General features: G+C 50.4%; 1 protein-coding gene across 14 annotated transcripts in view; it reads left to right on the top strand.

Moving 5' to 3' along the window:
- Positions 1-26,214, top strand: part of LOC102099526 (histone-lysine N-methyltransferase EHMT1) — a 108,198-nt gene that overhangs the window by 65,005 nt on the left and 16,979 nt on the right. For 11 of the 14 annotated variants that reach the window (XM_014256307.2, XM_088065743.1, XM_088065749.1 and 8 more), the window contains 14 exons: positions 1,991-2,032; positions 6,259-6,436; positions 7,753-7,889; positions 8,623-8,811; positions 9,594-9,674; positions 11,477-11,597; positions 13,143-13,274; positions 15,733-15,875; positions 18,724-18,867; positions 20,590-20,816; positions 21,423-21,587; positions 22,641-22,723; positions 23,944-24,050; positions 25,866-25,988. In XM_014256307.2, coding sequence (XP_014111782.2) covers positions 1,991-2,032; positions 6,259-6,436; positions 7,753-7,889; positions 8,623-8,811; positions 9,594-9,674; positions 11,477-11,597; positions 13,143-13,274; positions 15,733-15,875; positions 18,724-18,867; positions 20,590-20,816; positions 21,423-21,587; positions 22,641-22,723; positions 23,944-24,050; positions 25,866-25,988 — 1,872 coding nt within the window. The remainder of the gene's footprint in view (positions 1-1,990; positions 2,033-6,258; positions 6,437-7,752; positions 7,890-8,622; positions 8,812-9,593; positions 9,675-11,476; positions 11,598-13,142; positions 13,275-15,732; positions 15,876-18,723; positions 18,868-20,589; positions 20,817-21,422; positions 21,588-22,640; positions 22,724-23,943; positions 24,051-25,865; positions 25,989-26,214) is intronic. The other 3 variants (XM_005527186.3, XM_014256312.2, XM_014256313.2) reach the window with 3 other exon arrangements.

Below are 26,214 nucleotides of genomic sequence, written 5' to 3'. Positions count from 1 at the left end.
AGCCCTGCTTTATTTTTTTTTGGAGGCATAAGGAGCTGTCATTTGGTGCATTCATGGTGGGGAGGACAGAAATGGGCCTTTCTTTGTCATGGGACGAGTTTGGTTATTTTTTTGTTGTTGTTCTTTGCCAGAGGTAGGGAATAGATCCTGCAACAGGCAGATCTCCACTGTAAGCAGTTGGTTTTCATCCCTGTGATGCTTTATATGACTACAGTGAGCTGGATCCTCTCATTGTGCTGTGTCTGAGGGTGGAGGGAGACTGGCCTTTAGGTCAAGGAAAGGATTAGCCATGGGAGTCATTCCCAGAAATGCATGGAAGCTGCTGCAGCTTTGTCGAGGTCGGTGGAATGCATTGGTGCTGTGATCCAGCAGATCCAAAGGGGCCCTGAGATCCCACTCATCTCAGCACAGCAATGGTGAGGTGGGAAGGGCTCAAAGCTGTGAGTCCCTGTGCTCTGGAGCAGGGAAAGAGAGAGAAAAAAGGGGAAAGAGAGAGAAGAAGGGGGAAAGAGAGAAGAAGGGGGAAAGAGAGAGAAAAAAGGGGAAAGAGAGAGAAAAAAGGGGAAAGAGAGAGAAAAAAGGGGAAAGAGGCACCTCGCCAGCTCCAGATGGGGAAAGGTCCCTTGGCTGCGGCACCACCTGTGCCTCTGGAAGCAGCTGGGAGTCCAAAGAGCACAGCAAGATCAAAACCTGTGGGCACCAGGCTGGGGAGAGGGGCAGAAGCCACACCTGCCTGCCAGGGTTTCCAGGCAGCCCCCTTCACCACTCATTTCCCCTCTGCCTTTCCCTGGCTGCATTTGAATTCTCTGCTCCCACCCTGGCTGTGTTTCCTGGCTCTCACAGGGAAGCCCAGCTGCCATCACTCTCCCACCAGGATGTCTCTTACCCAGGGAAGGCTTTGCAGCCCAAACTGCCTCCAGCCCCCAGTTGTGAACTGGAATTCGGCCCGGCAAACCCCCAGACCCTTGTGGAATTTAACACAGAGAGAGATCCTGTGGGGCTGAGAAATTGAAAGAGGGAATTCCCTCCTAAAAGGTGACTCCTAGCTTGGGAGGGAGAGTTTTCCTCATTCATATTTCATGTTGCATCAGAGGAATATTTATATTCAACCCCTTGGGCTTCAAGGTTTGTCTCTGGGAAGTGGTGTGTGGTATTTGGGAGCTCACTGGGATGATGCTGGTGATCCTTCTTTTGCTCACACGACAAAAGCAGCTTCAAAAAAACCAAAGCCTGCACTTGTTGGGCTGCTCTAGAAAGTACAAAGCCTGTCCTCAGCTCCTCTGGCCATTTGTCTTGGGCTTAAAATAGGGAGAGAAGCAACATTCCCAGGAAGGGTGGTGAGAAGAGGCTGTTCCCATGGTCTCTGCTCAAGCCTCTGCAGCTGAATGGGAACCCAAGATTTGATCTCAGTTCTGCAAGACAATAAAACATCTGTTGTGTTCAGCCTTCCTGATAATTGCTATCTCATTTTCCCCGTTGTCTCTGGAATTTACATGCTATTTTCTTTGGAGCAGCAGAGTCCTTGCTAGTTGTCATTTTTCTATCCCCATTATTCCTTTGTTGAGCTGCTTAAAGGAGGCTCCTCAGCTCAGGAGCTTTTCCTGCACCAACCTTCACACCTTATCCCCTTCAAAACCTCCATGAAATCAGGTGCTGTATCCTGGGAAATAAATTGTAGAAATCACCCAGGAGCTGATGTTACAGGACACAGTAGTTTGCTTGGCTAATATTTTTTAGGGCACTTTTGTTTTCTTGGTGAAACTTGGTTCTGCCCAGGAGGAGGAGAGGAGGAAGGTATTTTGCTGCCTGCAAAGTGTGAATATTTGTTTTCCCCTGGCTCCTGTAGAAACCCACTGGGGCCAAAAAATTGTTTTCTGTAATCCAATAGCTGTCAGGGGACCTTGGTAACCTTTTCCTGCACATGTGAATTGGTCTCTGAAAGGAAGAAGAGAATTTTCTCACCAATTTAACCAGCTTTTTCTCTGTTTAGGAGTTGCTTCCTGAATTGGGATCGAAGCTGAATCTGAAACAGGTGACAATTTTAATTGATGTTGTCGCATGTTAAGGTGGTTTTTGAACAGAGATCTTGGAAGAGTTGTTGACAGCATCATTTCTGCTCCCCTTCTGAATAGAGCAGGAACACAAGCATTACCCTTTTGGAAGAATCTTTCTTTCACTTCTAATCCATTTTACAGCCCTGTTAAGAACCCAAAAGTTTCCAGGGCCAGGCAGCAGACTGAAAGGCAAGTGTGTGTCTGTATGTGTGTCCTGTGCTTGGAGAAGGCTCCTCCTGCTTGGGAACCACCGTTTCTGAGCTTAACTTCAGTAAAACATAAGGGATAAAGGGTGATAAAGGTAGTGAGGGCATCCCAGAGTTACCTTTGGTGGCAGGAGGAGCAGATGGATGAACTGGGAATCCCAAGTTGTGTTTCCTTTCCTTGGTGACCACGAGGCTGCAGTCTGGGGTGTGTGTCTCTGGTGATGTTTTCTTTATGCTGTGCAGAGGACTGGGTCAGCAAATAGTGCAAAAATCCTTTAAATGAGTGTTTTGGCCTGATTCACAGTGTTGTCCCCAAAGTGCCAGGTGCCAGTTGAACTGGGGGAGACAGTGTGGGCAGGGAGGAAGAGCTTGGAGCAGGAGATACTTTGCTTATGTTGGTCTTAAGTAGCATTGCTGTTAAATACCTGATCCCAGAGCTTTTAAACTGCTTCCTTTGTGTGTGCACACAGGTGCTGCTGTGCTGGCCTGGGCTGGGGCTGCTCTGCAGGAGCCTCTGGCCTAGAGAACACCCTGTGCCCATCTCCTGGGGCCAGGCAGGTGGCAGCCAGGGGATTGCAGGGGTCTGGGATTGCTCAGCAAGCTCTGACCCTCCCATGTGCAGGAAACAAAGCAAAAGGGCAAGGTCTGATGGGGGTGATGATAATGGGGATGGGATGAGCTGATACCACACGAGAAGCTGCAAGAAATGAAGATGTTGGTGTTGCAGTTTCTTTTTCTCTCTCATTTGTAGCCCTTTTTTTGGCCTCCAGTGGCCCACAGGGAGCTCAAACTGCATCCTGGAGTTTCCTTTGCATGGGGTTCTGCTCTCAGTCGTTCTCTCAAACTCTGATTTAAAACCTGTTTAATAAGAACAGCAATGATGTAACTTCTGTGTAGCTGAGAACAAGGAAAGGCGGTGAGAAAACTGACTTTAAAATTTGTGCTGATCCTTTTTGTTGCAATCCTTAGATGTAATATTTTATACACACGAGAATTCTCTTCACCCCTTTCTGGGAATTCTTGGGGGTTTTTTTTACCATTGCTGCATATGCCTCCAAGTAAATCTTTATCTCACAAGACTTAATTTGATTTAAAAAAAACTTTCAGCAGAATTGCCATGGAAAAGTCACTTTTAGCAGTTGTTGTGCAGCCTGTTGAAGATTTTAAATTTATTTCTGCGTTGTAATTACAGAGGGAGAGAAAAACCCCGAGCTAATAACACAATACTTTTCAATTTAATAATTGGATTGTATTCTTTCAAGCAGTCTGGCATGGCCTGAGTGTTAATTCCTGGTGTTTGGGAGTAACAGCACATTTTATCAGAGACCAGTTGCAAAAACCTGCACTTAAAGGACACAAAATGCAGCCCTTGTTTACACTCGTGTCAGATCTGCCTGTCCCAAGCTCATTTTTAATAAATTTAATTTAGAAATGGAAAGCACTGGATATTTCAGGGGACTTGGGAATTCTCAGAATAGTTGTGTAACCAAGAGTTACTGTTAACCTTTAGATCTATAAACTCAGGACTTTTAAGAGGTATAAATAGTATTGTTGAGACTATTCTTGGCATGCTGTGCCCTGCACTCCTGACGTGCATTTTTTAAGGGGTAGAACAACTGTGAGCAGACCCAGGAGTGATCCAAGGTCCAGAAAATGATCCTATGGCCACTCAATTTGCTCATTCTATTAAAATGATTGAAAAGAAAGTTTTAAAAGAAAGAAGTTGGTCATAGTCCATAAGTATCTCCTGGGAGTGTGAGGTTCTGATGAGACAGGGCTTTTTAATTTAGTTGCAAAAGCCATAATGCATTTAATTATTTGACAGTGTGAGCAATTAAGCATTGGAACAACATATCAAAGGCTATGGTGGATTTGTCGTCTTTGAAATCGTTAATCCAAGACTTGCTGCCCTTTTAGAAAAGCGGTGGCAATTGAGCCATAAGTTATGGGCTTGATGCAGGAATCATTGGCACTTTGGCCTTTTGCTGTGGGTCATTTCTGATTATCATTAGAGCTTTGCTGGGCCTGGCTCTGCCAGCACCACACACGTGGCACAGCCTAATTAGGGGAATCAGGCTGTTCCCGGTTTGTTCCCAAGGTCACATTGCTGGAGAGCAGTGGCTGGGGGTGCCTGGCTGAACCTGAGTGCTTTTATTGCTTCCTGCTTTTTATTCCGGCCTTGCTTCCGCCTGGGTTCCTCTTTCTGGTTGGGTTTTTCGGCTGTTGCTTCTCAAGTCCCTTAAGAAGAGTTCTGTGAGTGGAGCAGTGCTTAAACCTTAGAATTGTGGAAAGTTTGGGTTGGGGAGGAACTTAAATCCCATCTCATCCCACCCCTGCCATGGCAGGGACACCTCCCACCGTCCCAGGCTGCTCCCAGCCCTGTCCAGCCTGGCCTTGGGCACTGCCAGGGATCCAGGGGCAGCCCCAGCTGCTCTGGGCACCCTGTGCCAGGGCCTGCCCACCCTGCCAGGGAACAATTCCTGCCCAATATCCCATCCAGCCCTACTCTTTTCCAGTGTGAAGCCATTCCTGACACTCTGTGCCCTTGTGAAGAGTCCTCTCTCTCTCTTGTCACTCCTTCAGGCACTGGAAGGCCACAATGGGGGTCTCCCCAGAGCCTTTTCTTTTCCAGGCTGAAGAATCCTAATTCTCCCATCCTTTCCTTGTGTTCTGCTGCTTGTGCTCTTGTTTTGCTGCCAGACCTGCCTGCTGTACAGCTGGATGCAGTGGGATAAATCAGAGGGCAAATCCAGTGTAAAATGTCACAGCAGAGGCAGCTTTCACCCCGGTGTCTGTTGACACTGTGGGAGAGAAGGACAAGCAGGGGCTTTGTTTCATGTTCCTCCATGTGTTTCCTTTTCTCACCAGGTACCTCCTTGCTGGGCTGTAACAGGAAAATGTTTCAGTGAACTGGACTAAGGGGCCTTGCCCTGACCTTGGCTTCCCTTTGCCACACTTGACACAAAAGGCACAGGAATAAAAGCACCATTAAACCAAGCCATGACTGTTTAAAGAATAAACACAGATGGAAAAAGGAAACGCAAACACAGTCTGGACCTCTCTGTCTGAGGCTTTTAGGGTACATAAAATGGAGTTAGATGCTCAGGAAGGGGATTGTTTCCTAAATTAGAGGAGGAAGACATTGAGGTAACATCAAAAGCTGAGAAATGATGCTCAGGGACATGGCTGAGTGGTGGACTAGACACTGCTGGGTTAATGGTTGGACTTGGTGACCTTAAAGGTCTTGTCCAACCTCAGTGATTCTCTGTGGAGCTGTAGGAACTCTTGTTTCCTAACCAGAGGTGCAGGATTTGGTACAGTCTAAGATCAGAGCAGGTGTGAGTGGCTGTGCTGCCTGGGAGGGACTCCAGGAACAGCTACAAAATCCCTTGGTTTGCAGTGGGAGCCTGGGGCCTGCCTGGGGCTTGGAACAGCAGCAGCTGGAGTGGGAATACGTGGGTTAATGGAAGCTTGGACATCTCTCTGTAGGTGCACCTCAATGCCAAGGGAAGAGCTGCTTGGGCTGTGTTTGTTGTGTGCTGGGCTAGAGGGGGGAGCCTTTGCTGAGGCTCAGTGGTGCCAAATGGTGTCCAAAAGGAAAACATTCCTTTCCTCTGCTGCCTGCTCCTCTAAAACAGCTCAGCAGGAGCGTTGCTGAGTGTGCTGGGGGTGTGTTCCAGGGAATAGGTGCTTTGGTTGAGTTGGTTCCTCCTCTCCAGGGCCACCCAGAGCTGTGTGAACAGGGTCTGCTCCTTGTCATGACCTCTGCGAGGTCACCTGCACAGCCTTCAGCCCAGGGGGGACTCACCTCAGCCAGGCTGGGGTTTAGGCAAAGCCCCCTGACATGCTGGAGGAGGGGCTGTGTGCTCCTGCTGGGAACGTGGTCCTGCCTTCAGCTGAAAGTGATTTTGGTCGAGGGAAAGCAATTAAATAAATATCCTAATTTTTTTAAATGACTCAATGCAGAAACTCAATTTAACTGCCTTTTGATTTTCCAGCATGCAAGTAAAGACCCCAAAGACGGGAGAGACATCAGAGATCAGAAGGAATCCAAGGAGAAGGAGTTTGAGAACATGCTGGACTTTGTGAAGCCGTTGTCGTTGCCCTCTCTCCCGGGCCTTCACCAGTCACTACCTCAGAACCAGAGCTATGTGGCCACCACCAAGTCGCAGACAGGTGAAAAGGGGAGGGCTGGAATGTTGGAGTCCCACCTCCCAAACCTGTGTGTGGGGCTGAGAGGGAGATGAGGAGATTAACAAGGATTAAAACCTCTGGTAGTACCTTTTTGCCACTCAGGTTTCCCTTCCCTGCCTGTGCTAAAAGCTTTTCTTAGAGGAGACACTTTGATCCCTTTTTTCCTCTGGGGTGTTCTGAAGAGGTTTCTGTCAGTTCTGTAGGGCTTTGAATATCTCCACAGCTGCTTACCAAGAATTACAGCCTTATAAATAAAATTAATTGGGTTCACAGAATTTTTTAGTGGTCACTTCATAAATTCTGGTGAAATTTCATTACGTGGAAGACAAAAGAAATGTTTTCAAGGAACAGGCTGTGCAAGTGCAAACAATAACAGTGGTGCTGAAGCTGGCTGTTCCTGAAAGAGCCTGCACCAAGCATCCTTCTGCTGTGCAGTCAGCAAAGACAGCAGCAGGCAGGGAGCTGTGATGTCTGGTTTGATTAGAAGGCCAAGAGGGAGACTTAACAAATTAAGACCCAATCAAAGGAGTGAAAGGAATCAAACAGACTTCCATAGTAGGTGTGAAATGAGGTTAAATGACAAACAGCTCTTTATGTAAGGTGCCTTTTCCCTGTGTGTTCTTTGGTTATTGTCAGATTGCTTCCATTGTCAGTTGGTATTGTTGGCCTTGCAGTCTCAATTTGAGCAATTGGATTCCATTCAGCCTCCTACAACATCAGCAGCTGCCAAATGCAGGATAATTTAAGGATTTGATGCTGTGTGTGCTGATGGGGGGGCCAGAAGGAGTGTGCAGAGGGCACTCAGGGTTTGGGAAGCTCTGCAGCCCTGGCAGAGTTCGTGTGCCTGCACATCCGTGTGTGTCATCTTCTGCTTGACTTGAAAATAAATCAGTTGGAGTGGGAAGTTTGCTCAGGTTGTGCCCTCAGATGTGATTTCATAGAATCACAGAAGGTCTGGGTTGGAAGGGACCTTTCAGATCCCACCCCTGCCATGGCAGGGACACCTCCCACTATCCCAGGCTGCTCCCAGCCCTGTCCAGCCTGGCCTTGGGCACTGCCAGGGATCCAGGGGCAGCCCCAGCTGCTCTGGGCACCCTGTGCCAGGGCCTGCCCACCCTGCCAGGGAACAATTCCTGCCCAAGATCCCATCCAGCCCTGCCCTCTGGCACTGGGAGCCATTCCCTGTGTCCTGTCCCTCCAGGCTTTGTCCAAAGTCCCTCTCCAGTGCAGCCCCATGTCTCTATCCCTTCTTCTCATTCCTGAGCAAACTTTGGGTTCCTTCTGCTTCTCTTTTCCAGCTGCTGCAGTATCTCGGAAGAAAAAACGGAGAATGGGAACCTATAGCCTGGTTCCCAAGAAAAAGACCAAAGTGTTAAAACAGAGAACAATGATAGAGATGTTTAAGAGCATAACTCATTCCTCTGTGGGTGCCAAGGTAAGGGCAGCACTGAGCCCACTGCACATGTTTGTTGTCACTTATTTGTCCCTCTTTTTAGACACCAAACCCATGTGGAGGTGCAGGGATCAACATCTTCCCTTCTGAGTGTCCATCTTCCCTCAGGCAGCATCTTCCTGGTGCAGACTGCTCCAGACTGGCTGTCCAGATACCAGCTCCAAAACAAACTTTTTCCAATGAATGTTCCCCTTCTGTGCAGCTGGACAACTGGAGAGATTTCAGGCATTCTCCTTTTTGTTTTGGTCCTCAAGGTCTCGTGCTGCTGCTTGAGGCTGTAAAGAAAAACATGTGGTTACTTATAAAAGTTTAGATATGGACTCACTCCTGATTAAATTCTGCTTTTGCTGCGACTTGTGCCCTGAAGTTTTGGTCTTAGAATTCAAGGAGAACAGTGCTAGGATTTCAAGGAGTGATATGAAAATCCCAATGTGATGTAATTTCCCTTTCCGTTCCCTAGAAACCTTCCTGCATCCCTGGTGGAGCTGCCCCTCCATGTTGGAATGGGCTTCTCCTCCCTAACGTGCAACCACGTGAGTCTGGAGTGACTCCCTGTGGTTCCTGGGCTCCAACAGGGTGAGGTGACACATGGCAGGAGCTCTGGAGGGACACAGAACCAGCTTTAGAGCACAGAGGAGAATCTGGCACGGATCCAGCTGCTCTGTCCCAGGAACTGATGTTGTCTTTGTGTCCTGTGTGCTTGGGGGACTTGCAGAGTGACAAGGAGCTGGGGGATGGCAGCCCTCACGTGAACGGGGAAAGCCTGGATGTGGACTCTGAAGAGGAGGACTCAGATGAGCTGGAAGAGGAGGATGATCATGGAGCAGATCAGGTGGCCGTGTTCCCTGGGGATGACAACAGGACCTCCAAGGACAGCGCGTCCGACGCAGACAACACCAGGAAGGTGATTCCTGTGCCCTGAACAGGATTCCTGTGTCCTGAGGGACTCTGCTGGGGTATCAGGGATAGCACTGAAGCAATTCCTAGGGTTTTTGTTCACCTGCAAGATGACAGAAGGATCATCAATGGCAGAGAGGCTCTTTGGTGACCATTTCCTGCTTCCCCTTGTACCTGTGAGGGTCTCCCCACCTCCTCCAGTTCCAGCCCTACACAATTCTGGGATCCACTGTGCAGAACCCCCCCATGTGTAGTTCTGGGATTCCCTGAACCAATAGGAGACATCTTCCCAATCCTGCTTGGGAAAGCACTAAAATAATCTTGTTGTGCTTTTTTTCCCCAAATTTTGATACACAGTACAGGCATGAGGCTGGTTTGAGATTATCAAAGAAGTTGAAATTTAGTCAGAAAACTTTATTCTGGAGTAGAATTTTTCTTTTTCTCCCTCTACCATCCCCACAGATGTTCCATGATGTGATTGGAACTCGCTGAGCTCAGTGCATATGCAGCTTGGGGTTGGGGGTGCTCTGATGTGTGTGGGGCACAGCAGGATGGTGGGGGATGCTCTGTTTTGGGATGCCCAGGATGGTGGGGGATGCTGTTTTGGGATCCCCAGGGTTGGGGGGATGCTCTGTTTTGGGATCCCCAGGGTTGGGGGGATGCTCTGTTTTGGGATGCCCAGGGTTGGGGGGATGCTCTGTTTTGGGATCCCCAGGATGGTGGGGGATGCTGTTTTGGGGTCCCAAACCTGACTGACCCATTCTGTTCTTGGGTAAATGGTGGCTGCAGATGGATGACGGCGAGTCTGAGGAGGAGCAGGAGTCTGTAGAATCTGGGGAGGAGGAGGAGGATGGAGACGAGTCTGACTTGGTAAGCTGGGCTGCTAAACGTGTTTTTCAGCCCGTGGCCTGTTGATAATAATTTTTCCCCTTTGCACTGCTGCCAGAAGAGAGAGATAGAGCAAAGCCAAAGCTGTGCAGTTGCAAAGTCTCCTTGACAAAATTCATTCTCTGAAACCGCCCACACAGCGAGTATTGTTTTCCACAAGGTGCTTAACCCTGATCCGTGGCACAATTAATTGCTTTCTGATGCTAACTAATGGGCTTTTGTTGTTTTCAACACGGTGTTGACTGCTTTTAATCATTTGAATGTTAGCAGAGGTGTTTAAGGGTGCTTGAGTTCCTCAGATGTGCAGTTGGCACGGGGTAGGAGCCTGAAGTTCTGCTGGGGTGGGGTTGTTCCCAGGTCCACTGGCCCAGCCCACAGCCTAAATCCACTGTTCCTGATGAGCAGCTCCCACCAGGGAGACAAGTAGCACTCAGACAGACAGACAGACAGACAGACAGACACTCCCTGGAACCTTGGCCGTACAGCACCAGGTCAAGACTTCCAGCAGCTGCTGGGGATTTCTACTTTTTATTTTCAGATGGTTGGTGAAGAGAAACCGATGAGTTTTTAATTTAAATTGTTCATTGATTGTCCCTGTCCGCCTCCCTCCCCTTTCCTTAGAAACTGTCTTTCCACAGCCCCTCAAGTTGGGGAGCCAGCATTTAAGGCACCCCAACTCTTCAATCACCTTGAGAAAATTCTTGATGCTTTGAGCTGGAGGTGGAATCATGCACCCCAAACACACCAAGTGACTCACTGAAGCTCTTTAGGGTTTTGTTCCCCGTGCTCTGACAGCCCAGGAGCCGGGGAGGAGCAGGGGCTGTGGGGCTGGGGAAAAGGCTGAGCCCACACTCGGGGGTTTTGGGGCAGTCTGGAGAGCCAGGGCTCAGCTCCACGTGTTCCCTCACTGGGAGAGCAGGGCCTGGCACAGCTGCCCGTGGAGGTAGGGCCTGATCCAGCTGCTGGTGGTGCTACCAGGAGGTTTTTCCAAGGCTTTGCTGGCAGCTGGATAAGCATCAGGAGCTGGCAGCTTCAGTCTGAATATGAATTTTATGATTGATGCGTTAAACCCTGGCAGGGTTGGGGTGCCTGATTCCTCTTCTGATGTTGACTTGGAAACCCCACCCCAGACAACTGAATTTTTTTAAACCAAAACCCAAAGTCTGTTGAGATTGATACGTGTGGCTGAGTGTTTGCTGCATGATTGGTCTGTGCTGCCCTGTGCCTGGCTCAGGGAGGGGGCTGCTCTGCTGCTGTGGAGTTCAGTTCCCCTGGGTTCACTCCAGCCCTGCCAGGTGGCTCTTCAAATGCAAAATGGGTTTTTTTTGTGGAGAAATACAAATATTTTAGTTAAAAAACCCAACTGCCAGAGTTCAAGAAGCGTTGGGACAACCCTCTGAGGCACAGGGCGAGAGGTGTTTGTGCAGCACCAGGAGCTGGTGATCTTTGTTGGGTCCCTTCCAGCTCAGGATATTCTGTGATCCTACAGTTATTTTTTGGGAGAAGCTGGAAGTCTGAACGCCCCTGCCAGCTTGCAGTGCCGCTCATGAGCGTGGCGTGGGGCCTCCGTGGAAGAGAAAGTGCAGCCTGCCCTGCTGAACTGACAGGAAATCCACCCACACGTGTGCCTGAGTTTCCTTTTCTGTGCTATAAAGGCATCTTAGCACCCCTTGGTTTCAAACCCCTGGCTCTTCTCACACAACCCGAGCTGGGTGAGGGCTGTTCCACAGAGGGACCCTGGTGCCACCATGCCTGACGTGCACGTGGCCTCTCTGCTTCCTCAGAGCTCGGAGTCCAGCGTCAAGAAGAAGCTGCTGAAGAGGAAAGGGAAGACAGACAGTCCATGGCTGAAGCCCACCCGCAAGAGGAGGCGGAGGAATAAAAAGAAACAAGGCGGTGTGCTAGGTAATGAATGGGTTTTGTTCCTTAATTCCACCCCAGTGAGCCTCCAGCTGCAGGGGATGGACCTGAGGCCTGCAAATCTGCAGGGCTCACTCTTCCTTCCCGAGGCTGTGTGATGAGCCTGGGTGAACTTTTCCCTCCCTGGCAGGAGCTGCTGGTGTCACTGTGGCAGTAGAACACCTGGCTTTGTCCTTGGAATGCTGGAGGAATTCTGTTTTGCTCACAAATCCCTTCATTTTAGGGTATACCAAAAAAAAGGTTTAGTGTGGCCTTTTGGAGGAAGAGGAAGAGGAGATAGAGGAGAAGGGGGAATGGCTTCAGACTGAAAGATGGGAGGTTGATGTTATCTATACAGGAGGAATTGTTCCCTGGCAGGGTGGGCAGGCCCTGGCACAGGGTGCCCAGAGCAGCTGGGGCTGCCCCTGGATCCCTGGCAGTGCCCAAGGCCAGGCTGGACAGGGCTGGGAGCAGCCTGGGATGGTGGGAGGTGTCCCTGCCATGGCAGGGGTGGAATGGGATGAGCTTTGAGGTCCCTTCCAACCCAAACCAGTCTGGGATCCTGTGATGTGTGTCCATGTGGACTCCTGTCCCATGAGCTCAAGGGAGCACGTTTAGATGCAGAAGGAAGAACCACCCTGGAATGGTTCTTCATTGTGTGGATGCTTGTGCAGGTTGGCTTTGCTCCTTGTGGAATGACCATGATGTTTGGAAGGAGCTGCCTCAGGTCCATCTCAAATGTGGGTGCTGTCTTCAGCCTCATTGCTAAGGTTTCATACATCCACTGCCACCAAAGGGTTTCATTTTTATTCTTCTGGGTTTGCTAGTTCAATGGAAAAATGTCATATTTGTACCAGCAGCTTTTTGGTACTTCTGAGTGAATTGACCATTTTTCAGCCCCTGCTCTGTGCCTGGGCTCTGTCACTCACCTGGCTCCCTCCTCTTCCTCCCAGGACACCATGGGGACCCTTGATCCCTGTCACAGCAAATACCTAATTCTGCATTTCAGATGCAGACTGGTTTTCTGCCCCTTCAGTAAAGCTGGGAGCTGCTCTGAAAGGGTAACCAGACTCTGTAGGCCAGGCAGAAGGAAACAGGAGAGAAAGTGAAGCCAAGGGAGTGATGACGCTCTCAATTCCCTCCCAGGCTCTGAGGACTCTCCCACAATATCTTCCCTCTGTTCACTTAGAGGCAGAACTTGGCTTTTTTGTTTCCCCTGCCACTAAACTGGATGTCACCTGTCCCATCCTCCTCCTGAGGTGCAGCTGGCTCTGCCTGGCCAGCGTGGACCCGAGCCCTGTAGGGCAGCAGGTTGGGAGCCGGGCTCAAGCCCTGCTTCATCCCTTCCTTGTGCCCTTGCAGAGGTGGAACTCATCTCGTTTATTCCCTTCTCTTGTTCCCTGCCTGAGTGGAGGTGGAAGCTCAGTGCCCAGACCATGTGGTGTTGGCACATTCCGTGAGCTCTGTGCTCGTGGATCCCACAGGGATCCCTGGCCTGGCTCGGGGTGCCTCTGCCTGTGGGGTCTGTGCACATCCCCTGTTCCCATCCAGGTGCTGAGACCTACAAACCCTCACTGGGCAGCAGGGAGGGCCCCGGCCAGGAGAACAGCATGGAGTACATGGAGGTGTCCCTGGATTCCCTGGATCTCCGGGTGAAGGGGATCCTCTCCTCACCAGTGGGAGGTGAGTGCTGGGGCTGGGGCTGGGGCTGGGGTTGGGGTCAGGGCTGGTCTTGTGTCTGGGTTTGGAGTCTAATTTGAATTTGAGTGTGGGGCCAGGACTGTGGCCAGGTTTGGGGTCAGGACTGTGTTTGGGGGTCAGGTTTGGGGTTGGGTTTGGATTTGGGGTCAAGTTTGGGGTCGGGTTTGGATTTGGGGTCAGGTTTGGGGTTGGGTTTGGATTTGGGGTCAGGTTTGGGGTCGGGTTTGGATTTGGGGTCAGGTTTGGGGTTGGGTTTGGATTTGGGGTCAGGTTTGGGGTCGGGTTTGGATTTGGGGTCAGGTTTGGGGTTGGGTTTGGATTTGGGGTCAGGTTTGGGGTCGGGTTTGGGGTCCCTTTGTTCCACCGGTGGTGCCGTGCGAGGCCCCGGCTGCCCCCTGGTGGCTGCAGAGCACACGGAGCAACGGGAATGGGAATGGGATGGGAATGGGAATGGGATGGGATCCATGGGATGGGATTGGGATTGGGATTGGATCACCCTGGGATGGGGATAGATAAGGGGCTGCGTTGGGCAGGAGCATGAGGGTAGGAAGGATGAGGATGAGATAGGCATGTGTCTGGGATGGGAAAGAGGATGATGATGGGGACTGGACTGGTTGGGATGAAGATAGAGATAGGTCTGGAATAGGAATGGGAATGGGGCTGAGGGTGAGGAGGAGATGGGAATGGGGCTGGGCTGGGGGTGAGCATGAGGATGGGTATGGGCTTGGGATAGAAATGAGGATGGATTTGGAATGGGAGTGAGGCTGGGCATGTGGGTGAGGATAAGGAGAGTGCTGGGATGGAATGAGGCTGTAGGTGGGATCCCAGTTCCAGTGAGGCGCGTTAGCTCGGGAATACTCTCACCAAGGGTGCAAGGTACTGCCCCAGCCCTCCTGTCCCACTCAGCAGCTCCCCTCCACTCCCTAAAATGTGCTGATTCAGCATCCCCCCGGAATTGCTGCTGCTGTCCCCTCAGGAAGGGCTCATTCAGCCCTGGGAGGAGGAGGGACTGGTGCTGGGCCCTGGGTGCTGAGCCCCAGCTGCTGCTCCCAGTGCTGAGCTCTCCTCTGATCCATCCCCTGGCTGGATCCATCCCCACTGCTGCCTCAAAGGTTGTGTGTCTCCTTTGATAGAGGCACATCAAAGAGAGGGTGGGAGCTTTCCCCACCAAGGGAGGGTCAGGAGGGATGAGGGATGCTTTCACCAGAGCCTCTGGATGTCAAACAGATTAGGGAAGTGACAGCACAGAAGGCGAGGAATGAGCTTTGTGATTTGTGCTCCCAGAGAAAACTCTGAAACCTTTAAGATCTTGATGGGATTTTACACGGAAATGGCGAGGACTTTCCCTGGCCTTGTGTGTCTTGAAATATCCCTTTGCTAGGCTTGGCCTTGCAGCTTGTTGGGAATTCCTGATGGGATGAGAGGGGCTTGTGCTCGGCTGGAGGGGTCAGAGCCACGGGCAGGGTGCTCTGGGGGAAGGCTGCCATTGCCAGGGCAGCTGAAGAGGAATCTCCCCCAGGGATGAATTAAATCTGCAAAACCTCACAGCAAGATAACTCTCCATTCCCATTCAAAAGCTTGGAAAACAGCAGCAAGCTTCCTTCTCAGTGTGAGTCAATCCCATAGCAGTGGGTAGGGAAAGCTTGGGATGCTTCAGGGTGAACCAGCCCAAAAATTCTGTGTTGCAAGCATTGCAGAGATGGTTTGGTGCAGGACTGGAAGAGCAGGGTAGGATTAGCATCAACCCCATTGTCACAAGGCCAGTGTTTGGCAATCTTGGGTAACCCAGTGATAGATTTCAGTCCAGAGGAGCCACAGGAATATTCCCACAGTGACTCCCCTCAAAAGCCCTCAACCACCTTTCCATAGGTTTGTAAATGTTCAGTATCTGAGATGACATGAGGAACAAGAACATTGGAGCATCTTGCTGCTTTCTTTTCCCTGGTTTATTCTCTTTCCAAAATAAATAATTCTTGGCTGACACCAAACAGTCCCAGGAATTTTGTTTTCCCATCTGTGTAATAAGCCTTTGCAAATAGGAGTTTGTGCTTTCTTGATCATCTCTATTTATCACTCCACTGCCTGTTCATATATCCAGCTCTGGGTGGTTTCCTCCAAATTTCCTGGTGCCAGATCCCAGTGTTGTGGGGAGGGGAGAGAGGCTGATAAAAATCTGTACCTCATTGCTTTGCCTTTTTGAGGTTTTTCTCAGAATAAACTGATCTTAACTTATCACTCTTGATTTCAGCACAGTCAGCTGAGTGTGGCTGGACTTGGAAAAGTACAGGAGGCTTTTGCAAACTCCAGCTGGTGTAAAAGGGTCTTTTACAGGGTGGTGCTAAAGCCTGGAGAGCATTTCAAGACGTGGCTGGTGTTGATGGACTGAATCCTTTCTCCTGGAAGAGAACTCAAGTTAATTCACTGTTTTTCCATGCCCCAGGTCTCTCCAATGGCCCTGAAGCAATGGAAGATGGTCTCCAGGAGGTTCCCCTGTGTAGCTGTCGAATGGAAACCCCCAAAAGCAGAGAGATCACCACGTTAGCCAACAACCAGTGCATGGCCACGGAGAGCGTGGATAACGAGGTAGGAGCCTGTCCTTTAGCTTCCCACAGCCTTTCCTGCTGAGGACAAGGCCAGAAAGAGTGAAAAGCTGTGCCAGGAGCACGTGTGGGGTCACGCAGGGGCTCTGCTAGACTGGGACCCACTGGTGTGAGGAATGGCAGGGCCGGTGTCCCCCTCGCTCAGCCGGGGGCTCCAGCACTCTGTGCCTGTCACAGCACTGGGATCAGGCCACTGGGAAGGGAGCAGGTGCTGTGTCTGCACTGGGAGAGGCTCTGGGTGGGTCTCGTGGGCCTGTCCTGGCCTGTGTGGCTGGATGTGGTTGATGTGGCATTCACACTTCAGGCCAAATGGGCTCAAATACAGGAACCTGCACCAGAGGGAGAAATCCCGTCAAGGATTGGAGCTGGTTTCCCTTGACTACGAAAGAACTGCTGCAAACCTTTCTGTGGCCAGGTGTTGAGTTCAGGAGCTTGGCATGGCCTCTGCTGCCCCAGCCTTCTTCTCTCCTCCTCTCTTTCTGTCCCAAAGCTTCCATGTCCCAGCAGCTCTGCAGCCCCAGGTCTGACTGCCTGACAGGGATTGCACTCCATGCCCTCGGTCACAGCTGGGCTGGTTGGGCTCTGCTGGTTCCAGAAGTGTGGAAGGAAGCGGCAGAAGTGACTCCATTCCAAAATCTGGGAAGTGAGAACTGCAGGACAGGAATGCTCTTGGTGGATTCTCCTTTTACTGGGAGACACTCGGGTTTCTTCTCAGCTTCAGCTTCACTCATGCTGGGAGTGAGAATATCCCTAGCTCTCCTCTGGGATCCCAGGAGAAGGGTGGATGGAGGGACAAGGGGATAATCAGGTTTGTAGACCAGCTCTGCCTCTGTTAGTATGTGCTGGTACCTGTAGAGAGAGGAATTTCCAAAGAATGGCAAAATTGATTCATTAAGGAGAAAATGTCCTGGGAGACTCATCAGAGAGAGGGGGACCCCAGGGTTTCTAAACAAACACAGGGTGTGTGAAAGAATTCCTGCTCCTGGCTATGGTGAGTTGACAGTTCTGTCCCTGGGTAAATCACAGGGAGGAATAGCAAAGGCCATACTTTATGTTAGATTCTTTTCAAAAATGGAATAAGTGACTCAGAGATGTTAGAGGAATTATATGTGTGAATAGTGGCTTCTCCAGACTGTCCTGTCCTTGGAGAGTGTTATAAATAGTTATGAGCACCCTGCTGCACTCTCTAATGGTTGGAAAATAGCAATTAATCATGCTGAGCTTCTTTTAGAGTTTCTGACAAATAATAAAGTGTGGCATAACAGTGCAGGGTCTTCCTCACACAGCTAATGCAACTTTCCACGTGTCAATGGGATTTCCTCAGCTCAGTAAAATTCCTCCTCAGGAGAAGATCCTTGGTCCTCTTGTGCCACCCCTGCAGCCCCTGGGGTCGGGTGGTGACAGGGACCAGTCTGGCCAAGATGTCCCAACCACAGGAAGTCTTTGCAGCTGGAATTTGGGAAAGCTGAATTGGAGATGAATGATGAGCCTAGGTTAAAATCCATTCTTTATTCCCACAGGGACGTTGCTTCTGCAGCAGTGGAATTTTAAACAATAGGAGAGAAAGTTTAGTTTTGTTGAGAAAAAGTGGCAAATCCTTGGCTGGAACAGAGGGACAGTTTGTGGCACTGACAGTTTGAGTCCCTGACTGACTCTGTCATGAGGACAATCAATTCTTCACCTTCCTTCCAAGAGACCCTTCCTTGGAGCAGCCTTTCACCTTTATATTCCTAGTTTATAAATCTCCTTTGCCAGGTATTTGGGGAAAGCAAGATTATTACCAAGGGGAACTTGAAACAGGACCCAAAGAGTGTCGTGTCACGCTGGCAGGTGACAGCTGGGCTGGGACAGTGTGGTGGCTTTAGGAGGTGCTGATCCCTCCTGGTGCAGCAGAGCAAGGAACACTGGCTGGGAGCAGGGAACCCCAATTATGGAACCTGCTGCCAGAAACAGGACAAGGTGGAGCATGAGAAGGAGTGATAGGAAAAATGGCTTTAAGCTGAAGGAGGACAGGTGAAGATTGGGCAGGAATTGTTCCCTGGCAGGGTGGGCAGCCCCTGGCACAGGTGCCCAGAGCAGCTGGGGCTGCCCCTGGATCCCTAGAAATGTCCAAGGCCAGGCTGAAACAACCTGGGATAGTGGAAGGTGTCCCTGCCCATGGCAGGGGGTGGAAGTGGATAAGCTTTGAGGTCCCTCCAACCCAAACCATTCCATGATTCTGCGATTCTCTTGATTTTTAAGCCCAGAGCCGTAGATTGGTGAAATCCTTTGGAAAACCTGCTCCAAACATGACTTTAGCTGAGCTCTCATGAAAGCCTGGCTCTCCATCCCTGTGGTCTGGGCAGGGGCCAGTGCTGGAACCAGTACAGACGATAACTTCCCTGGCAATGAGGAGCAATTATTTTTCCCTTTATCTTCCTGTGACTCGGAGTTTTGAGCAGTAACAAGATTTAGCGCGTATGGTCTCGTTCTCTTGGTCACTGACACCCGCTCTTCCTGGCAAGAGGAGAGTGTGTGTTATGTGAGTCAGGCCCCTGGGACTGCCCCTTCTGCTGCTTGGCTGTTGCCTATTTCCAGTTATGATTTCGTTGTCGTTGCAAGGAACAAATGACTCGGGGTGCACGTGCATGTTAGTTAGTAAATGATGCATTCCTTCCTGAGAGCAGCTTTCACAGCTTCCTGCTGCACTGCTAATGCTCTCTGGCACACAGCTGAATTCCTGTGAAAAAGCCAGGGCTCCTCGAGGCAATGTGCAAAACCTTCCTCTGCACAAGCACAGGGAGTGTTGTGGTCTCCAGTAATTTCATTTCCTTTAATTTCTCCTGTTCCAGCTGGGCCGATGCACAAACAGTGTGGTTAAGTATGAACTGATGCGCCCGTCTAACAAAGTCCAGCTTTTGGTGCTGTGTGAGGACCATAGAGGGAGGATGGTGAAACACCAGTGTTGCCCTGGCTGTGGATACTTTTGCACTGCAGTAAGTCCGTGCTCTCGATCTAGGGAAGGGGGTACCTGTTGCAATAGCTGGAAGCTGAAGGTGGAGATGATCCCTAAAGGGGTTTCCCTGACTTCCTGGCATCAGCCCCACCTCGTTCCACAGCACATCAGGAGGTGTTTTCAATAGGAATGTGTCTGAGGGTAGCTGAAATCATCACCTTTATCTTCCCGGAGACCCCCAGGGGGTGTTGCCAAAGGGATTTCACATGCTGGAAGTCTTGCCTTTGGAATTTCTTTGGATCGAGGGTTTGTTGTTTTTCTTTCTGTGTACACAGATCAATCACATCCAAAAAATGTCATAGCTTGGTTTGTAAATGAACCTGTGCCCCCACCTCTGTGTCCCCTCAGGCTGGGGAACCTGAGTGATGGCACTGGAGCAAGGCAGTGCTGGAGATCTCAATTAGGTTAGTTATTAGGAAGATTAAAAATTAGGAAGAAATCCTTCCCTGGCAGGGTGGGCAGGCCCTGGCACAGGGTGCCCAGAGCAGCTGGGGCTGCCCCTGGATCCCTGGCAGTGCCCAAGGCCAGGCAGGACAGGGCTTGGATCACCCTGGGACAGTGGAAGGTGTCCCTGCCATGGCAGGGGGGTGGAACCAGATGAGATTTAAGATCCCTTCCAGCTCAAACCACTCTGTGACCTGTTGCTTCTTCCACCTTTGCCACCGAGGCTTTGAAGGGACTTGGTGCAGTCCTTTAGTGGTCAGTGTCCTGCTTTCCCTGTGGATAAAGCTGAAAGGCAGCACCTGAGGCCTCAGGAGTGATGATGAGGCTTAGTTGTGTGTGACACTGGTATTTTCCAAGATGACTCAAGGGAAGATGCTGCAGTAGTCTCAAGCATTATTGTAGCAAATGGAGCCATCCTGGGTTTTCTTGCTGAGTCAAAGATCATTTAGAAGATAAAATCCTCAAAACCCTTCAAGGCATTTTGCAAAGCTGAAATAGAGTTAATTAGATGGCTTGGGAGGACTGAACTCAGGAGAAGAGGGGGTTTGACTGGCCTTTCCTTGCACTCTCTTCCATCTCTCAGTGCTGTGTGCTGGTGCACAGAGGTGAACCTGGGGTGTTTGTCTGTGCCATCCAGAGCACAGCAGAGCTTCAGGCAGCACTGACACCACAGGCAGGGAGTTCTGGGGTCCTGCACAGCAGCTGCAGGGACTTTGCTAGAAAGGGAGAATAATTTGAAGAGGAACTGTGCAGTTTGTTGCATGAGCAATCAGTTTGTTTGGGTTAATTAGGCTGGTCCAGGCAGAAGAGTCACATAATTTGAGTTAGAGTGGGGTCAATGACAGATTCATGCAGGTTCTTGAATGGTTTGTGTACAGCTGTGTTTCAGGTAGCTTTAATGCTGGCTCAGCACAGGTCTGAAGTTTTCTTTTCCAGTTGTGGGGGCGTCCTTACAGTGCACTGGCACTTCTAGAGACAGAAGCGAGAACTTCAAGCGTTAGAGGGAAGAGCTGGAAATCGGGACTTGTTTGTTCTGTTTCCCAAGCACAGTTCAAAATCTTGCTTTGCAGTCCTTAACCAAGTGAGTTTTTCCCCCTTTACCTTGGTTTTGTTCTCTTCTAAAGAAGTGGCAGTGCTTGCTTTACTGTACTGGACGCAGCAGGGCCGAGAGAGGTGGTGAGAGGAGTGGCATGGAGCGTGTGAAGGGGCGAGGCACGGGCCGAGCCGGGGCTGAATTCCTTCTCTGTGGTTTTTTAAGGGCACTTTCATGGAGTGTCAGCCCGAGAGCAGCATCTCCCACCGCTTCCACAAGAGCTGTGCCTCGCAGGTGAACGACACCAGCTACTGCCCTCACTGCGGGGAGGAGGCCTCCAAGGCCAAGGAGGTGACGATAGCCAAGGCTGACACCACCTCCACGGTGTCCCTGAGCTACGAGCAGCAGAAACCCGCAGCTCTGGAGGGCAGGGCCGACACCACCACGGGGAGGTGAGCACAGGGGGGATCTCAAAGCTCCTGCCCGGAACAGGCTTTGGTTTGGGCTCCTCCTGAACCCAGGCTGGCTCAGCTGTGGGAATCTGCAGGGGTGTTCTGTCCCAGAGCTGCCCCAGAGCTGAGGGAGAGGCTCTGGAGGTTCAGGAATGAAACCATTCCTCTCTCTTATTGTTAGGAATGGATTAACAGTGGAATTAGCTGATGCTGCCAGGTTTGCTAAGGGACAGTGATTCCCATCTGCAGCTCCTGACTGGCACCCACAAGTGCAAACGGAGCAGGAAAACACAAATCAAAGCAGCCCTGTGCTGAGCTGGGCTCTGAATTCCCATCCCATCTGGCCTTGTCTGGGTGGCTTTAAGACTTGCCCCATGTGCCTGGGTCTCCTGTAGCACAGAGAACCTCAAGATGTAGTCAGAGGGCAGTGCAATTCCTTTCTGGGACAAGTTCTTACCGAAAAAGCTGTAAAATAAATTGGTTTGGGTTTCGATTTCAGTTACACTTATCTGTATTTAAAATGCATTTGCTTTCCCTTTTTTGGCACGAGAGACATTGTGTATTTTAATGGTTGTGATTTGGCTGTCTCTCATTTTTCCTCTTCAGTGGCACTGGGACGAGGTTGTCAGAGGAAGACAAGCCAGAAAGTTCGGCTGCTGAAGGCTTTGACATCGCTGGGTCTTCAGTTTTTCCAAAGCCTACTACTAGCTTGACCCAGGGACCAGTGAAAGAAACTCTGGAAAGTGCCCTGATTGCCCTGGACTCTGAAAAGTAAGAAAAGGACCATTGGGTCACTCCAGTTCCCAGCAAAGTTGCTCAAGCCTAGAGAAAATGAGGTTTAGGTTTTCTGGATTTTGGTCCAACTCAGAGCTTTTTTTGTTCACTTCACTCATTAGTCATCCCCAACAGATTTGGGAGAACTGTTACAGCTCTAAATGTTTTATTGATTTCTCTGGAGGATTTAGTTTTTCACTGGCTCTTCAGCTGCAGCTGTAACTTCTGGGAGCTCCTGTTCACAGCAGTGAGACCTAGAACCTGTTGTTGAGCAGCACTGAGCAGATCCAGCCCTCACTGGAACAGGACTGGCTGGAGCTGGATGGAAGTTTTAAAACCTCCTCCTGGAGACTTGTTTTTCTGGAGCAGAGAATCACAGAAGGTTTGGGCTGGAACTGGCGTTAAAACCCATGCAGTGCCACCCCTGCCATGGGCAGGGACACCTTCCTCTGTCCCAGGCTGCTCCAGCCCTGTCCAGCCTGGCCTTGGGCACTGCCAGGGATCCAGGGGCAGCCCCAGCTGCTCTGGGCACCCTGTGCCAGGGCCTGCCCACCCTGCCAGGGAAGGATTTCTTTCATATATTTAATCCTGAATTTCCTGTCTTTCAGTTTGAAGCCATTCCCTGTGTCCTGTCCCTCAATCCCTTGTCCCAAGTCCCTTTCCAGCTTTATTGGAGCCCCTTTAGGCTCTGGAACAGGCTCTGAGCTCTCCCTGGAGCCTTCTTTCCTCTGGGTGAGCACCCCCAGCTCTCCCAGCCTGGCTCCAGGGCAGAGGGGCTCCAGCCCTGGGATTATCTCCATGGCCTCCTCTGGATTCACTCCTCCTGTTGGGGATCCCAGATTTGCAGGCAGCTCTGCAGGTGGGGTCTCACCTGAGCGGGACAGAGGGGCAGAACTCCCTCTGCCCTGCTGCTGCCCACGCTGGGGGATGAGCCCAGATGTCTGTCAGGCCCGGGGGTGGCATTGGGGTGACATTCCTGTGACATTCCTGTGACATTCCTGTGACATTCCTGGCTGCTCATCCCTGGGTTCTCTCTCCCCGCTCCTGCAGGCCCAAGAAGCTGCGGTTCCACCCGAAGCAGCTGTACTTCTCTGCCAGGCAAGGGGAGCTGCAGAAGGTCCTGCTGATGTTGGGTAGGTGCCTCCTTCCCAGGCCAGGGCCCCTCTGGCAGCACTCCCAGCACTTCCCAGCACGGCACTGCGTCATCTTCCCAGTGCCCCCGGGAGCAGAGAGACTCCTCTGTGGTGTGTCACTGGAAAAGGCTTCATCTCTCTGGGAAATGTGCACTGTTCCCCACTTGTGTCTGCATTTGAGCGAGGTTTTATCCAGGCTGTGTCCCCAAAATGACCTCCATGTGGTTTTTCCTGTCCCCTCTCCGTGTGTGGAGGAGATATTTGCATCCCGTGGAGAGGGAAAAGATGGGAGTCAGCTTAAGACAACACCCATCAGCAAGAAAGCAAAAAGGAAGAGCCTTCAATCCGTGGGGTTTCATTTGGGGTGCAGAGTTGCCTATCACCAGGTGCCTCTGAGCTGCTGAGCTTGTTTTTAGTATCCAATATTCCCCAGGAATTTCCCCCTCCAAAGGACACAATGTTTCCTCAGGATGCTTCCTTTCCACTCCAGTACTTTGCTGTACATTTTTGGATGCTTTCTGTTCTTGCCCTTTATCAGTTCCTTCTTTTTTTTTTTTTTGTCTAGCAAGTGTTTGCTCCATTGTTCCTGTCTTCAATAGCACAGAAATGTTATTCATTGATATTTAACTATGGCCTCATCATACACAACATGTTATCATGCCCAGACATCTTTGTCTGGCTGTCAGCATCATCTGTCAGTCTCTGCACAGCTGTGAGAATCTCTGGCCAGATCCTGAGGCTGTGTGGAGAAATTCCATCCATGTTGCAGCTCTGTATTTGCAGGGGTGCCACAAGGATCACTGACATTAATTGCAGTTAACAGTGGTGAGACAGAGGCCAGGTGGTACCAACTCTTTGCTGTTCCCAATTTCTGGGTTGCTTTAAACCAAACAGTGTTTTTTTCCTTTTTTTAATCCTTGTGTGGTGTTTGTTGTTTTTGAGATGAGTTGTGCAGCTGAGGGATGTGGCCTCTGGAGAGACAGTAATGCCTTAAAAAGGTTTTGAATCCTGTGGTGTTTGTAGCTCTGGGTTTGAGGGCTGCAGCATATTGAATGTGCAGGGGGACTGCCCTGAGAGCTTTCTGGTGAAATGTGCAGTGAGACAAGAGCAGGGCTGAGGATGGGAACCCATCCTTTAAAAGCCTTTAGCTGAGACACGATTCTCCTGTTACACTTCAGTCTCTGAACCGTGGTTGAAAGTGTCTCTGCTCTGTTTTGCAGTGGATGGAATTGACCCTAATTTTAAAATGGAGCACCAGAGTAAGAGAACCCCTCTCCATGCTGCCGCTGAGTCTGGCCACGTGGACATCTGCCATATGCTCATTCAGGTCTGTCTGCACTTCCAGCCCTCTGTACAAACCATTTGCTGTGGGCTTTGGTCTGCCCCACCTGGAAATCTGCAGTGGAAAAATCCCTCCTGTAAAAAACCTCCTCCACCCCAGGGTTTGCTGAGGGAGGAGTGGGGCAGAGGAACGGGAGGGCTTGGAGGGCACAGCTGGAATTTTCCTGCTGGGCTGTTCCCCAGGCAAGGAGCAGGGGAAGATTTGGTGCAGGGCACTGTGGGGCAGGTGGGGATCTGTGCCTAAGCACAGCCAGAGCTGGGCACTGCCAGATGTGCCAGATGTGCCAGATGTGCCAGATGTGCTTGGATTTGATCTCCAAGCCAGGTTGCTCTTGGTGATGAAGGCCCTGTCTTCCCTTCTGTCAAAGCCTGAGGAGCTCCAGCAGGATTTTCCTCTGCAGCATAAATGTCTCACATGTGACAAGGAGTGAAGGGAAGGTGCAAGTTTGGTTTGTGGTCTGAGATTTGGATTCTAGCTGAGGGAAGAATGGTCAAAGGCATAGGGATGTTGTTGAGCCTGCTCCACAATGATGTGAAGAAGAAAAAGAAGGATGAAAGAAATTGTAGTTTTTTCTTTATTTATTACCGGTGTACTTGGTCTGGAGTGACTGGAAGTGTGTTTTGCTTACCCTGTGGGATTGGGAAACCTTAAAGGGCTGTTGAGAAGGCAGCAGAGACTGGCCCTTGGAAAAGATCCTGGGTGGTGCATTTCAGCAGCTGGAATTGGAGGCTTTCAGGTACTGTTTGAAGGCAGCAATGGGCTTTCCTGGCTGCTCTCCCTGAAATTACTGCATGTGAAGACAGTGGAATGAGGAAAAGGAGTAAAACTTGTGAGATATTACAAACAATTTAATTATCAGTAGACTTGGTTTGTTTCCAAAGTGCTTCATCTTGTCTCTCCCTGAGGTCTGGCTTCTGCAGCAGCCCAGTCTTTGGCTGGGAATGGCCCCAGCTTGTTCCACTTGAAATGCCTGGAGATGCCTCTCCTCTGCTCTGGTTTAAATAGCTCTGGCTGGGGAAAAAAGAGTCAAAAGAGAGGAATTCAGTGGGAGGCACCTGAAAACAGCTCCTTGTGCCAGGTGAACCTGAGTCAGCTGCTGTGGACAGGTCTGAGCCTCACACACACACACACACCTGCCAAGAGCTGTGTCTGAGACATTCTGGGTTGAAGTTTTGGGTGGTTCCTGAGCTCAGCCCAAGGGCTAAAGCGGGCAGGATAACCTGACACAGCCATGGTTTGGAAAAGAGTGAGGCTGAGCTGAACAGAAGCTCAGAGACCTCTGTGGAAGTGGTGCCATTGACTTCCACAGGAATATTTAGCCAATCCCCAGGATATTTTCTGCAGCTCCTGCCTCTGTTGCAATCAGGGGGTTGTTCCTACTGCTTGTGACATTGAGAAGAGCTGGTTGTTGTAGCCTAAATGATAGACCAGGGAAAACAAAGCTGCTGGAAAAAGGAGGGGGCTGACTTTTCCAAATTGTTACACAAACAATATCTAGAAAGTAGGAGTACAAAATCTATTAATAACAGGAGTTATTTAATACCAGCTGTTGGCTTCCTTACAGTTCCTTCCTGGCTGGGGAAGGCAGGAGAGGGGGCAGGCAGCGTGTACTATTTCCAGAGCAGGTGGATTTGCACTGCCTTCTTTCCTGGGTTTATTTCTTCTTTTTTCTTCTTTTATTTTTTTTTTTTTTTCCTGCTTGATATGGCTAAATTTTGGTATTAAATCTTGTTATTAAATTTCTACTCCCACGTCCTTCCTCTGCTAATTGTCCTTGTCCTTGCCCTGGCCTCCCAACAGGCTGGTGCTAACATTGACACCTGCTCCGAGGACCAGAGGACCCCGCTGATGGAAGCAGCAGAAAACAACCACCTGGAAACTGTGAAATACCTGATCAAGGCTGGAGCACTAGTAGATCCCAAGGTAGCAGTTTATTCCTTACCTTTTTCTCCTGAGGAAGCCTCTGTCCAACATTTCTTCCTCGAAGTTTTGGGTGGAAGTGCCCATGTTGAGGAGAAATGGACTGGTTGGTCTTGGGGTAAAGGCTGGAGGTGTCATAATCTCATTTTTCTGCTGGCCATGAGCTGTTTGGGGCAAATGTTGTCACTTGTCCCTTTAGGTTGTGGCACCAAATGTCAGGGAGATTTGA

The sequence above is a fragment of the Pseudopodoces humilis genome, chromosome 22 (assembly GCF_049639895.1).
Source record: "Pseudopodoces humilis isolate 2021_Gansu_Grassland_sample_001 chromosome 22, ASM4963989v1, whole genome shotgun sequence".
Classification (NCBI taxonomy): Eukaryota; Metazoa; Chordata; class Aves; order Passeriformes; family Paridae; genus Pseudopodoces; species Pseudopodoces humilis.
This window is presented reverse-complemented; position numbering and strand designations above follow the sequence as displayed.